We start from the raw sequence: 26,195 nt of genomic DNA, 5'->3' as shown, positions 1-26,195 counted from the left end.
GGTGCGATAGCTCTTCATCTGTGGGTTTGTTTTCATCTGTGTTTGCTTAGTGTATCATTTAGTTTGTTTGTCCTGCAGTGATTATTATAACACAACAATATAACAACACCATGGTTGTGTTTTCATTATTATAACACAACACTATAACAACACCATGGTAGTGTTTTCTTTATTATATCACACTATAACAACACCATTGTAGTGTTTTCTTTATAATGACACAACAATCGTTCTCTCTCACTCATCCCCCCGTATCCCCTCCATTTTCTCCCACTGCACCCCCCCCCCCAGGTGAACGGTATTGACATCACCAACACGCCACACTGCTACGCCCTGGCCGCCCTGAAGCAGCCGTGTTCCCTGCTGCGCCTGACCGTGCTCCGTGAGCAGAGGCCTCGCTACCGGCCCCAGCACCAGCCGCAGGCCTCCAGCCCAGGAGGGGGCGCTGTGGTGCGTGACGACAGCCTGCACGTGGTGCTGGTGAAGGGTGCCCCGGACGAGCAGCTGGGCATCAAACTGGTGCGGCGCGCCAACCAAAACGGCGTCTTCATCTTTCACCTGCTGGAGGGCGGCCTGGCGGCCCGGGACGGCCGTCTCCGCATAGACGACCGCGTGCTCGCCATAAACGGTCACGACCTGCGATACGGCGCTCCCGAGCACGCCGCCCTGCTCATCCAGGTGTGCATGGCGGGGGTCATAGGTTACACAGAGGTGTCCAGGCTGCGTGATTATAAATCACGAGGGTCGTTTTTCAGTAACTGCTGAGAATTACTGCGATGACTTTGAAAGTGCTTTGAGTTAAAAGAGATGAAATGAGAGGTTTGTATGGACACATATGTAAGATGTATTCAGACACATGTGTGAGACATATGGACACATATATAAGATGTATTCAGACACATGTGTGAGACATATGGACACATGTGTTTGCCGTTAGTGGTAAACACATTACTTTAGGCACCCATAAACTGTGTAGAAAGCTCAGGTTGCAGTGCAGCAGTAACAGGACATAGGGACAGGCTACGAGCTAAGCTAACCCAACTCTGGACTGAAAGAGCAAGGAGAGGTCACCACTGCCCACTTAGCTACACGCCTGCTGGAACCCAGCTCATGAACTTCACTTCTCCTTGGATGGTACCCGAGGACAGACGTGCAAGGGACACAGATTAGTTCTAGAATAAAAGTCCCTATTCCTGCAGTGAAGTAAGATCAGTGGAGAATTCCCACTAGAAGAGCAACTTGAACCAAATGCTTCATTAGCATTTGGATGACTGATGGCGGTATTATTTGTAGATTGGTGAGAAAGCTCAGAATCGTGTCTGCACATCAAATCTGACATTCTGATTAACGTCTGTAATGCAGCTGCGGACATGCAGGATGATCTCATCTCTGATTGGATGCAGATGGTGGCCGTGTTCTTTCCACCCAGTGTTAGCTGCTGGCTTTGTGTGACCGTTTTCGTTTTCTCAAATGGTGGTCGTCCTCTTCCCATCCAGATTTAGACACCGGCGTGCTATAAATGGCTTTGTTTGTTTTGCTGATTGTTGAGTATTATTACAATAGGTTTGGGGTCTGATGTAGTTCAGTGTGCCAGATATTGTTTATAGAATGCAGTTCCTCAGGACTGTGTGTGTGTGTGTGTGTGTGTGTGTGTGTGTGTGTGTGTGTGTGTGTGTGTGTGTGTGCTTGCGTGGGAGAGAATGTACACAGTGGCTTTGGAATCATTACACAGCTTATTTCGCTGTTTTGCGGGTCTGGATCTTTATGGAGATTATTTTGCTGGTACTGGTTAGGGTTTGTGTGTCCCAGATGAGTTGTGAAGATGGCTGCTCTCAGAAGACATTTTTGGTCAGAGATTAACCACTGGTGGGAAACTGATTACATTCGTCCAATTAAGATGATAACGAACAAAGCCGGTTAATTAGAGTCGGTGCTGGAGCCACTCTCCAGAGAGCTGTGTGCGTTTGACACACACATACAGATGAACTTCACAAGTTCATGGACTGTTTAGAGACCAAACAAATGAGCAAAAGAAACTGACATAGAGCAAGACTTAGAGCTCTGGGTCTGTATCCGTCCTACACGTTTTGTGACTTTGCCATTAGTGAGTAATGTATTTGGCCACACCCCTTTCATGCATATTCATTATTTAGTTAAAACGTTCCTACTTTTTGTCGTTATGCATTTTATTACACCCAGGACATAACAGTTTTATTATAGCTAGGAAGTACAGCCAGTTACTGCCGCCCCCTCACCAACCCCAACACTACCCCCTACACACACACACACACACACACATACACCAACCGCCACCTATCCTAAACACACACACACACACACACACACACACACACATACAACAACCGCCACCTATCCTAAACACAGACACACACACACCAGTGCTCCCAAGTCATAGCTAGAAACGCCCGAGAACCCTCTAGCTTTCATGAACCGCTCCATGGAGGTCCTGAGATCCCACCACTGTCTCTAATGCTGCGTGTTGCGTGTTGTGTAGGCAAGCGTGGAGAGGGTCCACTTCATCGTGTCCCGCCAGACGACCATTCCTGCCCCGGACATCCTGCAGGAAGCGCCCTGGAACACAGAAGGACCTCCACCGTACTCCCCCGTGGACATGGAGCCGCACACACTGCTGGTGAGACACACAAAGGCACCGAGTTACGCAAGCACCAATATCCAGAACTTTCTCACAGAAACATACCCCAGTCTCAGTTAATCGCATATTCACGTACAAAAAAAATATACCCTTCTTTTAAACACACACACACACACACACATCTTAAGTGTCGCCATCACACCTGTTGTTGGGCAGCAAGTCACGTGTTTGTGGCGGTCATCTGTAATTCCACACGGTGCAGCTCGCGCACACACGCTTCAGCAGCACACGCCTAAACGATCGGCCGTTAGCGGTAGCATTAGCATTAGCCGTTAGCACCAACTCCGTTGTTCTACTCCAAATCCAGTGTCTCCTTCGGCTCGTAGAGCGGGCCGTACCCACACTGCAGGACGTCCTCGGAGCAGGGACACATATTGCAGCAAGGACAGATCAGATGTGCCTTAGCAACAGCCTTAGACTTTATTGGATGCGTTTGATGAATGTAGCACGTAGCAGCTGCCTTTGTTTCTTCTGGCAGGGTCACAAGGATTTTTTTGTCAGTAATATCACGCATTACAGCTGATAAGGCTGACTCTTCTTCTACAAGTACACACACAGTCATGTGCACAAACTGCACATAAGTTGCACATAAGTTGTCACTTCTAAACACACACACACACACACTGACTCTGTGGTCTCTCCTTGGCTAGGATTCGTGCCATAAGCCAGCGTGTTATGAGAAGACAGTGAGTCTGTCCAAGGAGCCTAACGAGTCTCTGGGTATGACCGTGGCAGGAGGCATGAACAGCCGGGGGTGGGACCTGCCCGTCTACGTCACCAACGTTGACCCCAGCGGGGTGGTGGCCCAGGAGGGCTCCATCCGCAAAGGTGCGTGTCCGTGTGTGTGTGTGTGCGTGTGTGTGCGTGTGTGTCCGTGTGTGTGTGTGTGTGTGTGTGTGCGTGTCTGTGTGTGTGTCCGTGTGTGTGTGTGTGTGTGTGTGTCCGTGTGTGTGTGTGTGTGTGTGTGTGTGGTGTTTCAGAAAAACATTCAGGCATACCTGAGGCTGGGTAACACATTGCTGACTCAGACATCTCAGAGCTTAAAATAGCACAAGGCCCAAGAACTGACATCCACCTTTACACCAGCTCCTATACACACCATATATAGAGAACAGAATACACAGTATTACATCCTGTTATATATACCGATGAATATATATCTCACTAATTTGAACAGTCACTAGGAGACTCCCACCAATAAACTGAATGATTTTGTGCCCTGAGTATCCCGGGCTGTAACAAAGGTGCAAACCTGTCTCCAAGGTGACAACACCTGTCTCCAAGGTGACCCTCTGATCTTTCCTCACAGTTGCACTTTGGAACACATCCACACACACACACACACACACTCACACACACACACACACACACAGAAGCTGGCTAATAAAAGCACACCTGCTAATGCATATACATTAGGTCCGTCACCGTAGACGGACGCACAATAGCACAGAACCAGACTAACACAAAAGTGTGTACACACACACACACACCTGTCATATTATTATGCTGATAGCTTTGCCCTCTCTCTCTCTATCTCTCTTTCTCTTAACCTGTCGTAGGCAAGCACACAGTACAGGACTCAGTCCCATGTCTTCCTTGTGTGGTATTGTGTGTGTTACGTGTCTGATCACATTTAAGCAGTGCTTGTGTGTTTGAAGACTGGAACAGCTACTCCTAAATGATGCTGTTCTATGCTGCAAAAAATGAAATACTAAACAAATAGGCTAGCTGTGTTGTGTGTGTGTGTGTGTGTGTGTGTGTGTGTGTGTGTGTGTGTGTGTGTGTGTGTGTGTGTGTGTAATCTACCCTGTGTTGTAATTCAAAGTGACCCTTTTCATTTCACGTTCAGTTGCCATATGGCAGATCTATCACCCCGCATCTCTGTTTGAGACTTCAACACCTGCCTTCATCTGTCTCTCACAGGAGGTCGTCCTCTTCTGTTACTCTCTCCTTCCTCTCCTCCCTCCTTCCTCTCCTCTCTCCTTCCTCTCCTCCCTTCTTCCTCTCCTCTTTCATCCTGTCCCCTTTGTCCTCTCATGCTTCTTTCATTTTCACTAACTGAAGACTCTCGCACGTCGGTCCTTTTGCCCGGACAAAAAGCGCAAAGGTTCAACGTTGACGTGGTTTTCTGAAGCAAGCATGCACCGAACTAATCCGCTCGTTTCTCTTAGGCGACATCCTGCTGGACGTGAACGGCGTGGGCCTCACGGGCGTGACGCGCAGCGAGGCGGTGGCTAACCTGAAGAACACCACCTCGCCCGTGGTGCTGCGTGTGCTGGAGATGAGGCCGCCCGACCTCAGCACCCTGGACTGCTTGCCCTCGCTGCACACGCCCCCCCCTCTCTCACCCTCATCACCCGGGGACGTCAAAATGCCGCCGCCCAGAGACGACTACTCGCCCGTCTGGGTGTCCTGGCTTCAGCTGCCCAGGTAAGGGGGTATAAGGAGGGGCCACACACACACACAAACACACACACACACATGCAGCATGGGGCAAAAATATCAAACAAGATCACCTGTAAACCAAAGTTTCAGACGGCCATACTGAAAAGGTCATGCTGTTTCAGGCTTGCTCGGTCCTAACGACTTCTCGACCCGGTTCTGCCACCGTCGGCTCTTCGGTTCCCGTCCTGTCGTGTCCCTCCCCCTCTCCGTCTGTTCGGGTTCACGGCCCAGGGAGTGTGTTATGAATAGCAATTTGCCCGGTTCAGTGTTTGAGTTTCGAACGGCTTCCCGAGATGTTTGGTGTGTGCGGTAACGTTGTGAGAGAAGCGGGATACTGAGGTCTCTCACACGTCCTCCTCCGTCTGTAAGAGGCTTTGAGCTCTGGAGCGTGACGGCTTTACACCCCTCCCTCCATCCCTCCATCCCTCCCCTAGGTCCCCATTTCTTTTGCCTTTTTTAAATAGAATTATTCATAACGGAAAGTCAAGAGTGGAACTTTGTCCAGTCGCTGTCGGGGAGTCTCTGCTTTGAGCAACAGACTTTCAGCTCACCGTCCACCTCGGGCTCATCTGGAAACCATTCTCTTTATTTCCACTTTCTTCAGTGGAGTCTCCACGCTCGTACAAAGCCGTCCACACACAGACTAGAATGACTAAACATGTTCAGTGTTTGTGTTGATCAGGTGAAGGCATAAGGCCCCCGGTAAACTCTTAGAGAAGTGTTTCGTTGGAGTGCGTTGACCTGACTGTGCTGCAAACGCCCGAGTTTGGCCCGAGTGTTTGATGTCCTGGTTTGTCCCCTGCAGGCACCTGTACTGCTGCAAGGACATCGTGTTGAGGAGGAGCACGTCGGGGAGCCTGGGCTTCAGCATCGTGGGGGGGCAGGAGGAGGTCAACTGTAACCAGTCCTTCTTCATCCGCTCCATCGTGGAGGGAACGCCCGCCTACAACGACGGCAGGATTCGGTATGTAGGCCTGCGAGGGGAGGTGGGCGTGGCCGGGCGGCAGGCCAATCGTGGCGCCGATCCAGCCGGGACATAGGCGGGCCTCGTGGGGCACAAGCATGATGTGCGATTGGCATTGTTCTTCGTTCCAGCTCCATGTTCTGTTTCCAGAAACGTCTGCGTTTTATCTTCTGTCCTGTTTCTAGGTGTGGGGATATTCTGTTGGAGGTGAATGGGAGGAGCACTTGGGGAATGACCCACACAGCATTAGTGCGCCTCCTTAAGGAACTCAGGGGGCGTGTCACCCTCACCATCGTCTCCTGGCCGGGCAGTCTCCTATAGGTCCACGGTGCATATGGGGAGGGGCTTATCACACTGAGCCCACACTGGATGATGGGGCTTTTCATGGTCCCAACCCACAGAAATGGGGCTTTGTACAGACTTCCCTTGATAGGAGGGTCCTATTAAATGGACCACCCCGAAAGGCGGGGCAACATGCAATGGCCTCGCCCAGGCAGGAGGGGCTTACACAGACTCCTGCTCATGAAGGCGGAGCTTATGACAAGACTTTCTTCGAAAGGGGACGATTGTCGCGTTTAAGGCGATGGCACTGACGGACATGGCGTGCGACGGGCCGGTGGAGATTCTCCAGACTCCATCCCTGCTTGATGACCCACCTTTTCATTGGCTGCCCGGGACTGAAGACGCTTCTCCCCGCCCTCGTCCATCGCGTAGTTTAGGCACAGGAAGACGCATAAAGCAACCACGCTCACTCTCATACCTTAGTCGAGGGCGGAGCTTATGACATGGAGATCTAATGTAGTGGTCGCCAAGGTGACAGGACGACAAAACAAACAAACAGAATCTCCAGGCAAAAGCATGTTCACTGTGAGGAGTGACGCAGGATCACGTGTACATAAACACTCCTGTATGGACACTGAGCATTAAGAGTGGAAGAGGAAGATGGAGGTTCGGAGTCGGGCTTGCAGGGGAAGCTCCATTGGTTTCTAGACTAATGTTAGAACATTTCGGTGGCCCCATGTCTTTATTGTTTATATTGGTGTCTGAAAGAAAAAAAAAAGGCTGAACTCCAGCAGTTGTACTATGGCCACTCCACAGTTCCTTCGTTGTGTTCATTTCTGTTCCTCTGGCCTTCTGGGTAACAGTTTGGCTTCCTTTCTTACGACAGCACCAGCTGTTGGCACGGAAACCTATTTGCCAAGTAGTTTTCATCTGTGTTATGTTTCACACGTTGTCACAAAAAATTTCAATTGCAGGTATTATGACAAAAAAAAGCAAGTGACAAACATGGTTTGTTCTCTCTTTAAACAAGTATATTTATGCTTATTAAAATGAGACCTTGGCAGCCTTGCTGATTTTGCTACATTAGAGACATGAGCCACAGAACGGGAGAGTGGGCGGGGTCACGTGTGCCCACGTGTGCTGTGATTGGCCGTGTGCTGGGAAGCTGTGTGGTCCAGTGTCTCTCGCTTTGGCTTGTGTAGAATACTGTATCTGACGATACCTTTGGTTAAATAATCAATAAAATCAAGGAGACCCATGCCAGCGTCAGAGAGATCTGTGTGTGTGTGTGTGTGTGTGTGTGTGTGTGTGTTATGAGTCAGTATATTAACTTGGATGAAAAGGGTCTGTGGAATTATCACACTCACAAAAATGCTTTATCAGGTTATTTATAACACAGCTTTCCTACCTGAACAAAATGGTTTGGCACAACAAAAAAGATTTTTGTTACGTTAACAATCAAAGTGTCATTCAAATCTTAAATTATTATAAATAAACTTAAAAGTAGCTTGTAGGCTTTTGCTAATGTTCTTTGGTCTATAAACTAGTGTTCAAATAAATAAACCAGATCTCCTGTAACAGCCAGCAACAGAGCCGTCTTCAGCAGCCTGCCCATTGGCTGAGCGCAGGTCCGACCGGGTCACTCCCGAGCTGAGTGGCTGCTTGATTTAAGGCTCCACCCTCCCACCCATCAGCACAGCAGTGTCCCTCTGATTGGCCCAGGCGTTATTCGGTGGCCTCGGACTGGTTGTGGTCAGCGCTGCGCTCCTCGCTGGTCTCAGCGCTGTCCCTGCTGCGTTTGGAGTGCTTGTGTCGGTGTCTCCTGTGACTGTCTCCGTCCTCGCCGTCATGACGCCTCCGACTGCTGCTCCAGGGGAGAGTCACATGACCTTTCACATGACTTATTGAACAGAAACACTCCTCCATAAATGTCACCCGTGTGTGTAGTATGGTGTAATATTTGAGAATGCGCAGGTGTATGTGTGTGTGTGTGTGTCTGTGTGTGTGTGTGTGTGTGTACCTGCTCGAAGCTCGACGTTCATTGTGGTCCCTGGGTCTCTTATCACGGTGTCTGTCCTCATCTCTACCAGCACGCCTGTATCGCTCTCTCTCACGACTGCTGGGCTCTCTGTGCCACAAAGAACACACATCACCACCTTACATTCGCACACACACACACACACACACACACCACCACCACTTTACACGCACACGCACAACTTCTGATAATGTTGTTTTAATCACCATGCTTGCCAAGCTTTCTATATGCAGTATTAGTATTAGAGACAGTGCTCTGTTAGGACTCACACTCAAACATCTGATCTCTGTGCACATGCTGCCAAACGAAAGCCCTTTGAACACACACAGAGTGAGTGATGGTCCATCTGACTGAGGCCCACAGCTCAGCCTGCACGGGCTCTGTAGCCCTGTGCACCGGAGTGGTGTGTGTGTGTGTGTGGGGGGGGATGGGTCATTTCAGACGCAAGGTAACCTCAGATGCTCAGCTTGGAGCCCACACATCTACTTATAAATATTACATAGTAAATATTAACTATTATATTAGTATAATAGTAAATAATAAATATTAACATTAATCTAAATCAATGTTACATTTTTTTCGTCATGTTGAGGTGAGCTGTTGGCCATTAGAGGAACATGGAGAGGGAGAGGGAGAGGGAGAGGGAGAGAGAGAGGGAGAGGGAGAGGGAGAGGGAGAGAGAGAGAGAGAGAGAGAGCCAGAAACACTGAAAGCTCAGAGAAGGATTGATACAGGTTTGTAACTACAACAGTAGTATAGGCTACAAACTCATCTCATAATACATATGGGACTGGTTGATGTGCAGCTGATTCTCATCACATACAGTATATGTATTAAAGTATGTCTGAGAATGTGTGTGTGTGTCCACAGCAGAAGTACATATGAAGCTTTATTAAATATATTTGTCTTTTTTTGCTCTTTTTCTCCAGTATTTTTTCTAATATTACAAACGAGAGCAACTGGAAGAATTTACTCCGCAGCAACCCTCACTCATACAGAACCATTCTGAACACCGAGCCGTTCTGAACACCGAGCCGTTCTGAGGGAACACCATGCCCTCATTCAGTTGGTCCTGAGTCACTGCTCTTCAGACTCACCATTTTAAAATTTCAAACAAACCACAAAGAAAATGAAATGTTATCTGACCCTGAAAAGACCCTGAAAAGTACACAATGCAGTCTACCTGACCACGGTGACTGCTGACAAACTGGAAAAAAACTGCTGAAGTTCAGACTGGTGGCCACTGTGGTGCATTTCAGAACATTCGAGAAGATTAGTGAAGACGTCTTTTCAAGAACAAATGCTAAACTGATCCCAGATTGAAGAGCCTGTCTGATGGTCAGAAACGTGAACCCCTGGAGTCAGAGCACCAGGCGTGCCACACATTTGTGAGGTTCTGTGTGTGTGTAACTGGTGAGTTCACAACTGCTCCATTATACTGTCTCTCTCCTTGCTCTAGCAAAACTGCGCCAGTGACCAGCTGTGTGTGTGTGACGTGTCAGTCTTTATCAGAATTATTTTATTCCCCCCATCCCCCCGATCTCTTAGTTTGGTGTACACTGCCTCTCGTGTCAACAAGTGCAGTCTGTTCTTAAAGTCAATACTCCTAACACACTCCACACACACACACACACACACACACACACACACACACACACACACACACACACACACACACACACACACACACACACACACACACACACACACACACACAATCTCTCTCACAAACACACACACACAGTTTTCTCTGGCTTTTACACTCTTGGTTCCTCTTGCTGGGTCTGTCTGACACGTGTGAGCCACCCAGTGGCCTGTTTATGTGGACTAAACCCAACATCTGTCCAGCCACAGCTGTCTATGCTCCCTCACACACACACACACACACACCCTTATGTACCATCGCTCACCTGCCCCGGCCCTGAAAGGAGGGCGTGTGCTCTTGATCCTGCTCTCTTGGGTCCCGCTCTCTGTCCCGCTCTCGGTCCCGGCACCTCTCCCTCTCCTGCTCCCTCTCTTTGTCCTGCCGGGCATAATGCTCCCATGCTTTGGCGCTGTTCATTAAGCCCGGCCAGAAGGCCACACCTTCCAGCATGTGTGGGTACACACCTGGGCAGGTAATGGGAGAGAAGAGACATTAGTGAGAGAAACACACACATCTGGGTTTGAGGCTGTGTTGTTTTAGGTAATAACTCGGGCAACCTAAAAAAAAATACACGCTGGCCTTTCAATTTTTAATCATAATGTAAAACATCAATTAGATATTCATGCGATGATCAACTGTAGTGAATAACAGCGATGTCTGAAGGGAGTCAGCCCACAGCCCAACACTTCCTGTGGCGGAGGTGACCTGCTGGCTGAGGGGTGGAGGTGGAGGTGACCTGCTGGCTGAGGGGTGGAGGTGACCTGCTGGCTGAGGGGTGGAGGTGACCTGCTGGCTGAGGGGTGGAGGTGACCTGCTGGCTGAGGGGTGGAGGTGACCTGCTGGCTGAGGGGTGGAGGTGACCTGCTGGCTGAGGGGTGGAGGTGGAGGTGACCTGCTGGCTGAGGGGTGGAGGTGGAGGTGACCTGCTGGTTGGGGGGTGGAGGTGGAGGTGACCTGCTGGTTGGGGGGTGGAGGTGGAGGTGACCTGCTGGCTGGGGGGTGGAGGTGACCTGCTGGCTGAGGGGTGGAGGTGGCTGTGTCCAGGAAGTGACTGTAAAGCACAATCTGAAACCGCCCTCACTATGAGCGGTTAACAGAGTTGCTGCATGCTCAGTGACATTCTCGTGTGTGTGTGTGTGTGTGTGTGTGTGTGTGTGTGTGTGTGTGTGTGTGTGTGTGTGTGTGTGTGTGTGTGTGTGTGTGTGCGTGGGCAGGGGAGAATGAGTGAGTGGGTGTTAGTGTATCCTTGTTAACCTTTGTGTGCAGTAATGCAGTAATGTTATACTCATAAATGCCTAAAGAACAATTCTCCTCTCTGAGTAGAACAGCAGCCATCCTCAGGCCTGCTGTGTGTGTGTGTGTGTGTGTGTGTGTGTGTGTGTGTGTGTGTGTGTGTGTGTGTGTGTGTATAGAGTACACATCTCGGTGGCAGGATCCCCATGTAATATCACCAGAATTAGCACAGAGTCTTCAATATCCAGTGTGAGCATACACAAAAAAACATGTTCCTAATAACGCAAGTGTGTGGGTGTTTCAGAGCCGCGGATGTGTGATACTCAAATTAAAACCATCCAAGTGAAATATTTTCCCACCACTTGTTAGACTTTAACAAAATCCACTAGGAATCATTCCTTAGAGAAAGACAAAGAAACTGAACTACTGTTTATATATCTCCATTCCCACACACACACACACACACACACGCCAACAAAAACGTTAACAGTTCCATTACCCCACCCCTCCACCACCCACACCACCCTCTCCTTCCCAAGGAGCTCAAGGCTACAGCTTTATGGATGTGACCTCAGCAATTATTAACCTTTGACCCAAATTATTATCTAGTGATAATATAAATGATAATAACAGGGACTCAGTTTTACTTTAACCCTTTACCTTCCCTCATCCTCTTTCAGTGGAGCTGTAATTACTGCAGCAGCTAAAGGTCAGAAGCAACTCAGGAAAGTGGACTGTGATGACGCCACCTACCTGCAGGAAAGGGGAACGCAGGGGTGGAGCGGCCATCGTAACTTCCTCCTGATCGACTCCTGTAATAAAGTAGAGACAGTAACGAAAGAAAATGATATTTACATACATGTGCAACTGCACAAGCACACATCACACGGACATCCCCGGGGCGACATCTGACCCAACATTGGTCCGAAAAGGAAACTGACCCGTTTATTAAAAAAATGAAATGAACTTTGACCTGGTGGAGTATGTCAAAACCTAGTTTATACAGGCCAAAAACCAAAAACAGCAACACTATATAACCGACGGTACTGAAAATCTTCCCCACACAGGGGTTTTACAGGAGAACCCATAGCAGCTCACACAGGAAGAAGCTGTTGAATATATGATCAGGAGAGAGGGAGAGAGGAAGGGTAAAAGGCAAGATCAAAAAGAAATGAAGGAAAGGTTCCTTCTGTGATCAAACGCTTCGCCTCAGATCTCCTTCTCCATTTCCATCTGTCGATGTGACTGGCGTGCCGTCAGGAAGCAGCCCAGCACCCTGGTGGAGGAGCCAGGCCTGGGCACAGTGCCCTCGTCCCATTAAAAGCTTCCCTGGGAGGTGAAAGGTGAAAAGCATGAGAATGTGTGTGAGAGAGAGAGAGCGCGCGAGTGTGTCCAAGAGGACTCCTTGTGGACAGGTGTTAGTTCGAACTCCAAACACTCTCCTTCTATAAATAGGCCAAGCAGGAAAGCCACTGTTCTTCTCATTCCAAATCCCTCCCTCCCTCCACACTACCTCCTTCCACACTCCCACACTCCTCCTGCCCTCCTCTTTTTCCTCTCCCCTCTTTTAAAAGGCAGCCAGCTTCATAAATGTTGCCTCTCTGTCTTTCTGCATCAATCCCTGCTCCAGTTATCTCAGAGAGAGAGAGAGAGAAAGAGAGAGAGAGAGAGAGAGAGAGAGAAAGAAAGAGAGAGACACGTTGGCACTGGCAGTGATCGATACTGGAGCACTTGAGGCTGCAGACTCCTTTCGCCCCGAGGCCGTTCTTAATTAGTGCCAGCTCGTTAAGGCAGCTAATCACTGCGGAGCTTGGCCCTAACGATCCCGTGCTAATGCCCATAAACCCCAAAGACATCGTTTACAACAGCACGTTCAGGATCTCTGTGGCCTGCTTGTCCTGGCTATTGTGGCAGTGGATCACTTTGTTTTACTGATATAGTTTCTTCAAGCTAAGCAGAGCTACTGCACTATATCTTTTAACAGTCCTCTCTCATGCAATGAAACCACATTTTGAACAGCAGGTCTCATGCCACAAAATAAAAATAAAAAAACATTTATAATGCAAAAACAAATCAAGTTATGTGACAACTATGAAGACTGAAAGTCATGGGGCAATAAGAGCGTATGTGCTGGATCTCTGGAGACCAACAGTACAGGCATGACCGAGTTAATGGGGAAGGCGTACGAGGAGCTCTGTAGAGGTACTCACATTTCACAAGTGCCCAGGGATCCCAACGGGCCACGAAGCACCACACACACACACACACACACACACACACACACACACACACACACACACACACACACACACACCCTTACTTTATATTTTAGGGGTTCCGCTTGGCTCCCTCCTTGGACCCTCTGCATTTATAGTACTCCCAGCCTACTGTGGTGCAGGGGCGAGTATTAATGTGCGACTGTGTGTGTGTGTGTGTGTGTGTGTGTGTGTGTGTACGTGAACTGGGATGAGGAGAAAAAAAAAAAGCAAGAAACGAAAAGAGGGATTTTTGAAGCCATGCTAAGAAAGGAAGTGATTCATAAATTATCCAGTCATTGGTTGGCAGGGCTCAGCTTAACGGAAACTCCACAGAGGATGTTTGGACTTGGCAGAGCCCGCGAGATGTGAGAAGAACCATTCTTTAAACGACACAAAAAGAGGTGAGATGATTCAGTGAACGGGAAATCACAAAAAAAAGTGGAGACTAGTGAGATGAGGAAGAGAAAAGAGGGAGAAGAAAGATGGAGAGTCTGAGATTGAGACAGTGGCGATGAAAGCAGGGGACTGCTCCATCTCACACCAAACACCACATCACCACATTTACCTTGGCACCATTTCACATCACATCTGATCATCACACCAATATCCAGCTTGCGCAATACTGACAAGGACAGAAGTTAAATAGACTTTTAAACAAACCTTTCAGCTATATTACATGTAAATTGTCCAGCAAGGTTTGTAAATATACAGTATTTTCTTTAAAAAAAAGAGTGTATTGAGAATACATTTAAGAAATGCTGATTTGATGATATTAAAACAGGAAATGCTGATTTGAAGAAGCATGTGTAAGCAGCCCAGCCCTGTGACAGCGGGGACTATGACGTGCGTGACCTTCGTCCATGACCACCGGGCCATCATCTGCACCTTTAACCTCATCTACGATGCTCCGATAGCGGTTCGGCACAAACAAGTCAAATAAGACCATGCGCTGAGGGAGGAAGCCTGCCTCAGGTCAGCGCGTCTGGTGGAGGCATGCGGGGGGGGGGGGGAACGTGGTCAGGCCCAGCCAGACCGTCCGCTGGCCGTTTGTCTTGAGGCAGGAGACACGGAGAGGTCGAGGTGCGCGAGGGAGGCCGAGAGACGACGGGACAAAGGGGAGGAATGAAGGGAGGGACGGCTGCTGGGACGGAGAGTTCCGGAAGGCGATAAACAGGAGGTCCAGGCCCCCGAACGTGGCCTCCGCGCTGCCCCCTTCTCTCTCTGCCGTACATGGGGAGGTCTCGCAGCAGCGCGGTCGGGACGACTCTAGAGACGACGGGGATAACACGGCCCGCTCGAACACGCCAGTACGGCCCACACGCTTACGGCCCACCAGCACAAGCCAGCAGTGTGGTGCTGTGTGTGCGTGTATGTACGAACATGTGCATTGTGCGAGTGTGTATGTGTGTGTGGACGTGGAGAAAGATCAGAAGGAATCATCTGTACAGAATGCTGTTCCGTGTCTTCCTTTGTAATGTGCACAACAACTTTCAGGAGCTGGACTACTGACAACTACGAAAAGTGGACAACAGGAGAATGAGAGATACAGAGAGAAGGGAGAGAGAGAGAGAGAGAGAGAGAGAGAGAGAGAGAGGGAGAGAGAGAGAGAGAGAGAGAGAGAGAGAGAGAGAGAGGGGGGGGGGGGGTGGGGAGAGAGAGAGGGGGAGAGGGAGAGAGAGAGAGAGAGAGAGAGAGAGAGAGAGAGAGAGAGAGAGAGAGAGAGAGAGAGAGAGAGAGAGGCTGGAACAGATGAGAGTCCCTAGGCTCATGTCTTGTTTCATGTCCCTCCAGACCACTGGTGAGTGCCAGTCACTCTGGTAGAGTCCACCAATCACACCGCATTACACAGACACCATCATCTACTGCACACTCATTCATTCTGTTTCATTCAAGCTGTCTTTCACTCTCCATCTGTCTGTCTGTCTGTCCCCCCATGTCTATCTGTCTCGCCTGTGAAAAGTCCTGCTGGTGGGGGAGGAGCTGTGCTTGCTCTCACTGTGACGCCTGACTCTGTACACACTCCTGCTTCTGTAGTGCCTCAGCCTGAACACACACACACACACAAATCGGTCAACGTTGTACGTGTCTGTGTATGGGTACTAGCCACATAATGCACATAGTTATGCGCACACACACATGCGCGCGCCAAACCACACACATATGCATGCATCCTTAATGTTAAACTTACCTGTCTAACGTGGTTATCAGGGAGGGAGGAGAAGGAACACCTGGAGGAAGAGGGAAACCTAAACACGCACACACACACACACACACACACACACACCCGTTTGTCACTGGCATGACACACTTTAATTAAACTACTCATGTTTGATAAGAGGCATGTGAGCTTACCAGGTGGTGGGATATTCACCGGCAGCCCTGTGACAAGAACATAAACACAGACATCTGAGGACATTCTCTTCTTGAACCACACACACACACACACACACACACACACACACACACACACCACTCAGATCCCTCCCCACCACAGAAATAGAGGGAGTGGTCAGCATTGTGGGTGTGTGTTTGACCAAATGACTGTGACCTCAAACGACTTTACATGGGTTAATTAAAGCAACTGTCCTGCTGTGCTGAGTACAGTAACTTTAACTCTCACTGCTAATGGTGACTGCAGGACTTGAAATACCTCTAAAATGTCTACAAAACACACTTGCATGCGTATCCCTTTGATCTCTCTCTCTCTCACACACACACACACACATCTGGGCACCATCCTTCTTTGTTTTTCCACACGCCCCCTGACGAGAGGCTCAGAAAGTTTCAAAAACAAAAACGTCTGCAAAAAAGAGAAAGGACCTCAAGAAAAACATGGGGGGGGGGGGGGGGGAGAGAGAGAGAGAGAGAGAGAGAGAGAGAGAGAGAGAGAGAGAGAGAGAGAGAGAGAGAGAGAGAGAGAGAGAGAGAGAGAGAGAGATATCACATTGCCCTCTCCAGCCAGACCGAAATAAAGACGGGCAGACAGGACAGGCAGACACAGGGACACGGACACACTGCACGTCTGAATAGTCCCGAATGTCCCTTTTCCTCTTGTCTGACTCCTTTCAGAGTTTCTCCGAGCAGCTTCCGCTTACCCAGTTACCCAGAGCAGAAGGTCCACTGTCAATCTTCCTACTGCCCACGCCCACAAAGCTCTGCCATCTGCCACTGGACAAATAAGCCTTGCTTTACCTGAACACGGCGCTGTGCCACACACAACCACCACCACACGCAGCGCTACAGGCCTCCCACGTACTCCGACCCAGGCGGGAGGAGAGTACAAACCCATCACGACTCATTCAGAGAAGAGCTTCCAGACATGAGGAACAGCTGCCAACAAATCACGATAAATAACAGACATCTGTGTAACTATAAATGACTGTTACACACATCTGTGCAACTATAAATAACCGTTACAGACATTTACGCAACAACCTGCCATAGTTGTATAAGTATACAAAAAAACGGAATAATATAAGACCTGTGTGTAACAGGTATCGTCACCGGGCCTCTGAAGCACCAACAGTAAACGCATAAACAGTTGTTTACGCAGCTCTGGTCTCCGCCACCATCCTGGACACCAACGTCAGTTGTCTGGATTATAAGCTGTCTGGATACGTTCACTTTGTGGAACTGAGTGGAGCAAGTTGGATTGGTTACATCAATTCCACATGCCAAATGAACACGGCTCCAGTTGTAAACCCCATCAGAAGAAAGGAACCAAAACCTGCTCTGTGTCTACAAACAAGGAGGGCTGGGGACACCGTGTCCAGACAACAGCGCCCTCTTCCAGTCAGGAGGAGACAGGGCCATCCTTCACTCGTCAGCCTTTTGCATTGTGGACCGTTCTGATTCACATCCTGAGCCACACAGTGAGGCTGCCCAGTGTACTGACTGCATACGGAGAGCTTCTTCACTGGGACACACGCACATCTAATGAAGCCAGATGTGCAGGACACACTCCCAAAAGCAGCCGCGGGACGCCAGACCCGCTTCCATCACCCTCAGCCACCGCGTCTGGAACGTGCAGGACTCCCAAGTCCAGATTTACAGCACCGAGACTCGGAGGACGAGGGTGGTGTTCCGGTGGCACCGAGCCACACACACTTTCTAGATGTTCATCGAGTTCATCAGAACCCGTCGGCTTTTCTATGCGTCTTTGCTCCTTTCTACTGGACGATGATGCTCCGGACGACATTCCCTCCATTCCTACAGCACCTGCCTGGTCCAGAACCTCCTCCTTCTGCAGAACCTCCTCGTCTCCTACTGGAATGTTGCGCTGCTGCTTCTCAAAGGAAGGTGGACGTTCTGGACGAAGAGGTCATGACCCCCACCCTTCTCTCCACCTGGACTCAAGACACGCAGGTGCGGTGACTCCAGGGTGGAGACAGGAGCCTCTCTCCTCTTCACCAGGGTTGTGTGGAGTTGGACTGTTCGGTCATCAAGCTGGTTTACATATAGTTTAACAACAGGCCAGCATCAAGCTGGTTTACATATAGTTTTAACAACAGGCCAGAATGCAGCACAGTGGTTGGGTCCCCCCCCCCCCCACACTCACACACACACACACACACACACACACACACACACACACACACACACAGTGGTTGGGTTTCTGCATGCAAAAGGTATTTGGTTCATGCCTAAGGAATTTGATCAATCAGGTGTAAATGTCTGTATCTCTCTTTCTCTCTCTCTCTCTCTCACCCCATCCCCAGCTGCTGGATCAGTACCCCCCCCCCCCCACACACACACACAGTCCTACAGTGGATGTTGCTGCCGTTGTTCTTTTCTCCTGCCCTAGGCTGCTAATTTTATCCTAACGCTGCACATCTACATCACAAAAGGAAATACGGGACAGGCTAGTGTGTGTGTGTGTGTGTGTGTGTGTGTGTGTGTGTGTGGTGGGGCAGAGAGGGACTGAGGGATACACGGAGAAGCTCAGTTTAAAGATAAAGGAAGGGTACAATGATAAAACAGCCTAGCTTAAAAGGCCAAACTTCAAAGGCAGGGCGTGGCATGATGTTTGATATTTTGTTGGCATTATGAAGTGTAGGGGGTGTGGCCAGGCACACAGGGTGGGGGTTTTGTGAGTTAGGGGGTGGAGCTAGGGGTGTAGGAAATGGCCAGGCATGATTTTTGTCGAGGCTTTGAAAATGAAGGGCTAACAGAACTCTGCTGGGGACACACAGCTGGTGAAACTATGGTGAGGATAACACTGAGAGACACACACACACACACACACACACACACACCTGCACCACAGGGAAACAGATGTGTGCATGTGTGTGTTTCTGTGGGCACCTCACTCAAACACAATATGAAATCCATCACACAGGACCTTCATGTCCCTGACCGGCTGACCAACAGGAAGAGTCAGGACACACCACAGGACACTAGACCCATGACCTGTAAACTACAGGTGGCCATGGAAAACAACACTTCCCCATGGCTAGCTATATGGACACAGCAACGCAGTGGAATGGATGCATTCATCATGAACTTTCACCTCACAGAAGAGTTTCTTGTGGAGTAATAGAGACGTTTTTAACTTTGAAGCTGCAGTCAAAATAAACTGTGGATTTATAATAGCACAAACACCATGTGTCATTTTGACAGCCAACTAAATAATTCTGCTTCAAAAAATATTAATTATATGGCACAGTCATAACACACACACACACACACACACACACACCTTTGATGCCTTCGATTCGCTGATGTGAGAGCTTAGTGAATATCTAACTCCCAGAACAGATGAGGTTAAAAAAACCCGCAGTCAGCAACCCCGCTGTGACATCACTGCGTGTGTGTGTGTGTTTGCATATATGTGCTTCTGTATGTGTGTCTGTGAGTGTGTACGACAGAGAGCAAGTGTGTGAAATGTGTGTGTGTGTGTGTGTGTGTGTGTGAGACGTACGTGGAGGTGGTGGTATGAGAGGGGTGGAGGTGCTGTTGGAGAGAGGGGGGAGAGGGGGAGGGGGGATGGAGAGAGGGGGGAGAGGGGGAGGGGGGATGTGAGGAGGGAAGAACGGAGGCAGCTCAGTATCCGAGGAGCGTTCAGAGGAGGACTGCACCTACACACACACACACACACACACACACACACACACACACACACACACACACACACACACACACACACACACACACACACACACACACACACACAGGTGAGCTAAGATTTTCCTGTTGCCATTACTCAGTTGGCTGTTCAACTTCCTTTGCTCATACACACACACACACAGATTTATACAACAATGTTGACCTGCTTCATTCATTACTGACAAACGTCACCCTCACGTGGTCCTCACCGGGGCGTGGCCTTCATCTGCACTGTGACGTCTTCGACCTTCCACACGACTGATGGCTCCCGTTTGTCCTCCAACAGTAGTGATGCTATTTGACTTCCTACACACACACACACACACACACACACACGCACACACACACACACGTGTTAAGCCCATGTGATTTAAGGTGGTATTTGCTATAGCTACTACTGTTACTACTTAATTTCACACACTCAAACACACACACAGTTGCTAATGGAAACAGGATAACTATTTAACTATTTAAAGAACACAGGAACACCAGCTGTGTCAGTCACAATGTCAGCAGGTGTGTGTGTGTGTGTGTGTGTGTGTGTGTGTGTGTGTGTGTGTGTGTGTGTGTGTGTGAGAGATGACATGAATGAGAGTAAAACATGGCTTAGAGTGGAAGATCAGCCCCAGGGCAGTTGTTAAACAGAGAGAATCAACATCTTTCCTCTGTACTGGGCAATTAGACATCAACAGTGAGGTTTTAAACAACCAGCTGAACACATTTATGCTGTACACACTCGTGCTGCGTTTGCTTGGCTTTTTGGGACCGGGACAGGAATCATTAATAGAGAATTATTTGGACATGTGGATGAGAAAGAGAGGGACAGGGAGGTAACGAGACAGAGACAGAGTGAGACAGGTCAAAGGGAGGCTATATGAGAGAATAAAAAGTTGCATCCTTGCCACCATGACATTGATGATGTAATAAAGGACAGACAGCCAATGAGAGCTTGACGAACAGGGGCACATACCTGGAGGGGCAGTCTGACTTAGACGAAAGATCTCCACGATTCACCTACACAGAGACGGGAGCAGTGAAGCATCAGTCATGTTGCAGCCTGACGGCTTATAATGTTAGATTCATCACTCTCCATTGTTGTAGGGTTCAAAGGGGATGGGCTGAGTGAGACAGCATACCATGATTTTGCCAGAGGAGCCCAAGGTCATGACCTCTAGGCTTGCACGCAGTCTCCTCTGTTTGTCGCAGTACACCTTCCAGGTGTCCTCGCTGAAGCCGTAATTAAAATAGTCGGACAGGTCCGCACCTGCGCACGTGTGCACACACACACACACACACACCCACACAAGAAAAGGGGGTCAAATAATAGCATTGTTCAGCTGCTCACTCATCATAAACCATCCATTATAGACCTCATCAAAAGAAACACATGCTCTCATTTTTTACAGGCTCTGACAACTACAGGTTTCAACACACACACGCACATTGGCTCTTCAGATATGTGTATGTATATGCATATGTATGGACACGTGTGTGTGTGTGTACGTGTACAGAGGTCCTCCCCTGAGCTGCCACCCACTGTCTCCATCATCACCACTGCTCCTCTCACACTCCCATCTCCACACACCTGGCTTCCTCCAGGGTTTCTCCTCCACCAGCTCCATGTCCATGTCCAGCAGAGGAGCATGAATGTGGCTGTCCACAGCGTCCACTCCTCTGCCCTTCAGGCCTGAGGAAGAAGAGCAGAGACACACGGGGTCAAAGTGCACCCAAAACAAAAGCATCGCTTTCTCTAACTGGTCGTAAGGCTCACGCAGTGCTGCAAGGCAAAGAGCAGCACACACAACAGTGAGTCAGAGACGGCTGCACTACAAACACGACTACAAAGAGCAGCACACACAACAGTGAGTCAGAGACGGCTGCACTACAAACACGACTACAAAGAGCAGCACACACAACAGTGAGTCAGAGACGGCTGCACTACAAACACGACTACACCAAAACATTTACACATTTTTGTCCCAATTACAAGGCGGTCAAAGGTCAGCAGGACGAGTTGGTACCTGGCGCAGTGGTTCTGGCTGAGGTCTTTAAATTGAGGCTGACAGGAGTGCTAAAGGAGAGAAAACACAGACCGTCACCTCTGATTAGGACTGGAGGGCAAAACACAGGCGCAGGTGGCGTGTCTGTGGCATCCTTGTGAAATGATGCGATGTAGTGAGGTAGTGAGGATGCGATGTAGTGAGGATGCGATGTAGTGAGGTAGTGAGGATGCGATGTAGTGATGTAGTGAGGATGCGATGTAGTGAGGACGCGAGGTAGTGAGGACGCGAGGTAGTGAGGACGCGAGGTAGTGAGGTAGTGAGGATGCAAGGTAGTGAGGATGCGAAGTAGTGAAGCTGGTCCAGAGGCTACTCACACACTCTGACTCCCGCCTGTTTTGATGTCGCCGATGGTAACACACACATCATCATCACTGTCTGAGTTGCTGCCCACGCCATCAGCCTTCATGAAAGGAGAAGTGTTTGACATTTTGATGAATGTCTAACTAACCAGAGAGAGAAGTCAGTGCTCAACAGAGAAGAAGGCAAAATGGCTACCTGATTGGAGCCTCCGTCAATCCCCCCCACATCTCCGATCAGTGCACTGGGACAGATGAGAATACAGATTAACCTCTGTGACACACTGAGCTACATCAGTATACTCCACAAACGTAGGTCAACACACACACACACACACACAAACACACACACACACACACACACACACACGGGACCAGGCTCTGGTGGGGAAGACTTTCCGTAAAGCACTCCGAAATCTAAAGCAAAGTGAATTTATTCAGCCAAGTAAAAAAAGACCTCTGGGAATAATAAATGCGGGAACTGGTGCACACACACAGTTTTCTGAACTATGGAAAGCCAGGCTTTAAGCTGTGTCACTGCTTAAAGGCTTTAACTGCTGTGTCACAGGCTTTAAGCTGTGACACTGCGTGTCACTGCTTCAAGCCACCGGACATTAATCGAGCTGCTATGTCGTGGAACCTAATAAGCGTCCAACCAGATTTAAGATCTTAAAGAGATCAACGCGTATCGCGTGTCACTTAAACCTTGGGCGCGCGCGGGCATTATACGAACAAGGTTCATTAGTGCGATACAGCTACACATAATGAGAAATAAATGCGTCGACCCCATTGTATTCTAAATCCGCAAATTGCTCTGGCGACAAAAAAAAATCACGGGTGTAATTCAAATGCGATCAAATACGCAGTGTTTACATTTGCAGGGGGACATGCACACCTGAACAGGTGTCGGGGGTCCGACACGCTTATGACGTTCATCCATGCTCAAAATTTGCAACAACCTAATATTACATTTACATTAATAGTGTTAATAACGTGTAGTAACGTCGTGCATGTTCACCAGCTGTATTAGAAGGATGTGTATGGTGAATACGGGCCAGGTGGACACTGTGTCCTGCCACTCACCTGAAAACCTCATTCTCTGTCTCCTCGGCATCACTGTCCCCGTCGACCTCATCTCTTTCATCATCATGGTCTATGAAGCCAGATAACGTGCAATAAAATGTAAAGCATTCGAATAATGAAAACTACGTAGATACCACGTGTGGACGCACGCGACAAAAGTTTGTCCGATTCATCACTATTCTGAAGGGGCTGACGCACGATGAGCCCAACAGGTGGTAGTCGGTAGTGGTGGGTGTTATTCATGCGCGTGGACGTTTCCGGTGTCTTGGCAATTTTAAAGACACGCTTTACATATCCCGTAGTCTACTAATCACATATGCAAAAAAAACTGTAATAAAAAAGTGGCAACAATTCCTGACTAGAAGTTTAGAACGCTGTCGCGTGCGCGTCTCGTGCCATATGGCCGTTGCTGCGGTTGATGTTTAAGTGCTGCACGCGCGCAGGGGAAATAACGGCCGCCGTGTAGAAAGTGGTGTGGTGGTCTCACCAGATAAGATAGCCGTCACCAAGCCCTGGAGGTTTTTGTAAATATATTGGTGGTTTTTCTGTCTTAACACGTGTAAATGGTATTCTCGTCTCAAATGTTCAAGTTGTGCATGACCCAGCAGTTTATGGTGGCACAAATGAGAGTCTCGGACAGCTGTGATGGTCACCGCACAGTGAATCAGCTGCAGATAATCCTAACAGCTCTCTCGATATTTTGATCTCACCTCCGTAAAGCCATTCCTCGTCATCTCCACAAGCATAGCCTGTTTTTGTCGTTTCTTCAGTGGACATTCTGGCCGACTGACCACTGTTTCGTATTTATTTGCCTTATATCGTTTCTCTAAAACAACTTAAACACCAAAACAGCACTTTTAGAATGCAAAACTAAGCAGATCGCAGCAGCTGTCAAAGTTGAACGGCTGCGTGGTGGCCGGTGCCGAGCACGTTTCTAGGGGACACGGCTCAACTATGTCACCCGACAGCGCGCGCCGCCTCACGCGCACGTTTTAGGACACAGGAAGTTAGGTGCTGACAGCTGTCTCGAAGGGCGTTTTGCTGCTCACTTGCAGGGATTTTGCCACATAAATTTCATTTAACGAGGAACCTTAAAATTTGATGTATGAACACTTAAATATAAATTGATATTTTGCATAAATGTTTTATTTTGCGTTCTCGTATTCAGCCGAGTAACCGAATTTTATGGTGCTTAGCTACATATGCAGCGCGAAAATGAATTGCGGCTTATATTCCGCGCTTCATGCGTGTCTCTAATATCATGAGGTTTGCCTTTTAAAATTCCCAGTCTAAACCAAACGGAGTGACGTACTTTTTATGCGACAGTGTCGCCACGTCAACTTTAGGAGACTCACGTGTTTTGTTTTGGAATGAAGTCTCCGTGAAAGTTTCACTGGTTTCACCCTTAATTCTGACTTTTTTCTCCTTTTCTGGGCTACACCTGCCCGCCACGATGTTACCGACAGATAGTTTTATGTGCTTTCCTGGTCAGATGTGGGAGAAAGTGTTATCTAAGGTAAAGAAAGCTGTTGTTTTTATGGACGATCACTGCTCGGAAAGTCTTCACTGGAACGGAGGCGCTGCGTGTCTGTTCCAGGCTGGTGCCCGCAATGTCAAACGGTTCTCCAGCTTCGAAGCCGGAGGAGAAAACGAACCCAAAGCGGTGTTTGTTGTCAGTACACTTCTAAAAGGAAGGACTGCAGACATCATTAAAGATATAATCTCCCTCAGTCACTTTCAGTACTGTGTGGTGTTCACAGCAGTGCCCCACTCGGTCCATCTCCTGGCCGGTACCGTCAGCCCCGAGGTGGAGGGGAGCCCGGTGTTCGAGCGGTTCGAGGAGACACTCCGGGAGTGGATGGGGGACATGAACTACACCGCAGAAGTCCTGCACGCCCAGTTGCTCTTCGCCCAGTTGTCTCCTCAGCTGCTCCTCCTGCCTTCCTTCGCCGATCTGTTTCCTCTGTTAGAACCCGACCTCGGTTCCGTCAACGGGAGCAGGCCAGAGAAAAGACGGTTCGGGAGTCTAATGGACGTCGACATGCACTCTCTGCCTCCCGAGCTGCAGATCAAAATTAAGTCGTTGGCGTCGGCTCTGAACGCCTTGTTTGAGTTCTCCCGAACCCGTGAGGAGAGCTTCGCCGTGGGTCCAATGAGCCGACTGATCGCAGGAGAGCTGGCCAGTCACCCGCAGGCCAAAAACAGGAGGAAAACTGCAGTCAACAAGGCTTCTGTGGTCTTCATCGACAGAACCCTGGACCTAACAGGTTTGTTAAGCCTAAGTGTACATCCTCAACTTCTCAATAAAAAAACACTTTAATCTCATTAAGCTCTGGCCACCCATACATATCAAAAGTTACGAGGCATTTTATGATCATTTCAGCTATTTACAGGGGATAAAAGGAATCAATAATAATATTCCTCCAGGATCATCTTGCCGTTTGAGACAGTTCCCAAACAAGATGTGATGCAGCTGCTAAAGATGCTCATATCTAACATTACGTGCCGTTTTGAGGATCTTAAAGGATAAAGTAAAGAATCATTCTGACTTGTCAGTTTTATTCCATACGCTTCTAACTACGTGGTGTCTCTAATTTTTTTTCTCGATCAGGAGCTGTGGGTCACCATGGTGACAACCTGGTGGACAAGATCCTGTCCGTCTTGCCGCCGCTGCCGGGTCACGTGACCGACGTTCAGGTGGACATGGTGGAGCTCACGCGGCTGCGGTGCACGTCGGAGGTGCAGGGCGTGCTGACACCCGGCTGCCTGGCACAAAATCAGTAAGGGCATGAAACTGTGCACCAATGGTGCAGTACCACTGTGGACACTTAGGCTTTGGGGTGCTAGGCCTGGTGGTGCTAGGCCTGGTGTGCTAGGCCTGGGGTGCTAGACTTTAAGTAGGCTTATGGTGCGGAGTGTAGTGTCCGTAGTGTCCAGTCCAACAGATCATACCGACATTGCCACTCTAGGGTCCTAATGGAAGACTGGCCATGTAGAAGAGGTGTAGCGTTGAACAACTTGTGTGTGTTCCTCAACTTGTGTGGATTCTAAAGGCAAGAGGCTTCATGTCAGCCCTCTAGGGTTAGTGTCAGTGCCCAGTGTTGGATTC

The 26,195-nt window shown here is 49.0% G+C and overlaps 3 protein-coding genes across 7 annotated transcripts in view; 2 read left to right on the top strand and 1 right to left on the bottom strand.

Annotated features, from left to right (window-relative positions):
• The window catches only part of lnx1 (ligand of numb-protein X 1), a 33,195-nt gene extending 26,175 nt beyond the window's left edge, over nucleotides 1–7,020 (top strand). For all 3 annotated transcript variants that reach the window (XM_077017097.1, XM_077017096.1, XM_077017098.1), the window contains 6 exons: nucleotides 292–678; nucleotides 2,516–2,653; nucleotides 3,325–3,502; nucleotides 4,846–5,104; nucleotides 5,925–6,083; nucleotides 6,269–7,020. In XM_077017097.1, coding sequence (XP_076873212.1) covers nucleotides 292–678; nucleotides 2,516–2,653; nucleotides 3,325–3,502; nucleotides 4,846–5,104; nucleotides 5,925–6,083; nucleotides 6,269–6,404 — 1,257 coding nt within the window. In that variant the 3' untranslated portion in view covers nucleotides 6,405–7,020. The remainder of the gene's footprint in view (nucleotides 1–291; nucleotides 679–2,515; nucleotides 2,654–3,324; nucleotides 3,503–4,845; nucleotides 5,105–5,924; nucleotides 6,084–6,268) is intronic.
• Nucleotides 7,021–7,739: 719 nt separating this feature from the next.
• fip1l1a (FIP1 like 1a (S. cerevisiae)) lies at nucleotides 7,740–24,086 on the bottom strand. Of its 3 annotated transcripts, XM_077017099.1 has the most exons (17): nucleotides 23,797–24,081; nucleotides 23,087–23,156; nucleotides 22,203–22,248; nucleotides 22,022–22,107; nucleotides 21,666–21,715; nucleotides 21,230–21,331; nucleotides 20,781–20,908; nucleotides 20,615–20,658; nucleotides 19,854–19,950; nucleotides 19,460–19,616; nucleotides 15,892–15,918; nucleotides 15,728–15,785; nucleotides 15,490–15,582; nucleotides 12,035–12,093; nucleotides 10,314–10,512; nucleotides 8,386–8,493; nucleotides 7,740–8,229 (listed from the first exon to the last, which is right to left on the bottom strand). In XM_077017099.1, exons 1-17 carry the CDS (start codon nucleotides 23,861–23,863, stop codon nucleotides 8,091–8,093), a joined length of 1,530 nt encoding a protein of 509 aa, XP_076873214.1. In that variant the 5' UTR covers nucleotides 23,864–24,081; the 3' UTR covers nucleotides 7,740–8,090. The 3 variants fall into 3 exon arrangements, with proteins under 3 accessions (XP_076873214.1, XP_076873215.1, XP_076873216.1); XM_077017100.1 differs by lacking the exon at nucleotides 15,490–15,582 and having other exon boundaries at nucleotides 23,797–24,080; XM_077017101.1 differs by lacking the exon at nucleotides 7,740–8,229 and having other exon boundaries at nucleotides 8,402–8,521; nucleotides 23,797–24,086.
• Nucleotides 23,914–26,195, top strand: part of scfd2 (sec1 family domain containing 2) — a 39,831-nt gene continuing 37,549 nt past the window's right edge. The window contains exons 1-2 of the mRNA XM_077017102.1: nucleotides 23,914–25,353; nucleotides 25,698–25,866. Coding sequence (XP_076873217.1) covers nucleotides 24,540–25,353; nucleotides 25,698–25,866 — 983 coding nt within the window. The 5' untranslated portion in view covers nucleotides 23,914–24,539. The remainder of the gene's footprint in view (nucleotides 25,354–25,697; nucleotides 25,867–26,195) is intronic.

The sequence above is a fragment of the Brachyhypopomus gauderio genome, chromosome 9 (assembly GCF_052324685.1).
Source record: "Brachyhypopomus gauderio isolate BG-103 chromosome 9, BGAUD_0.2, whole genome shotgun sequence".
Lineage (NCBI taxonomy): Eukaryota > Metazoa > Chordata > Actinopteri > Gymnotiformes > Hypopomidae > Brachyhypopomus > Brachyhypopomus gauderio.
The sequence above is the reverse complement of the archived record's forward strand: the minus strand, read 5'-3'. Positions and strand labels throughout refer to the sequence as shown.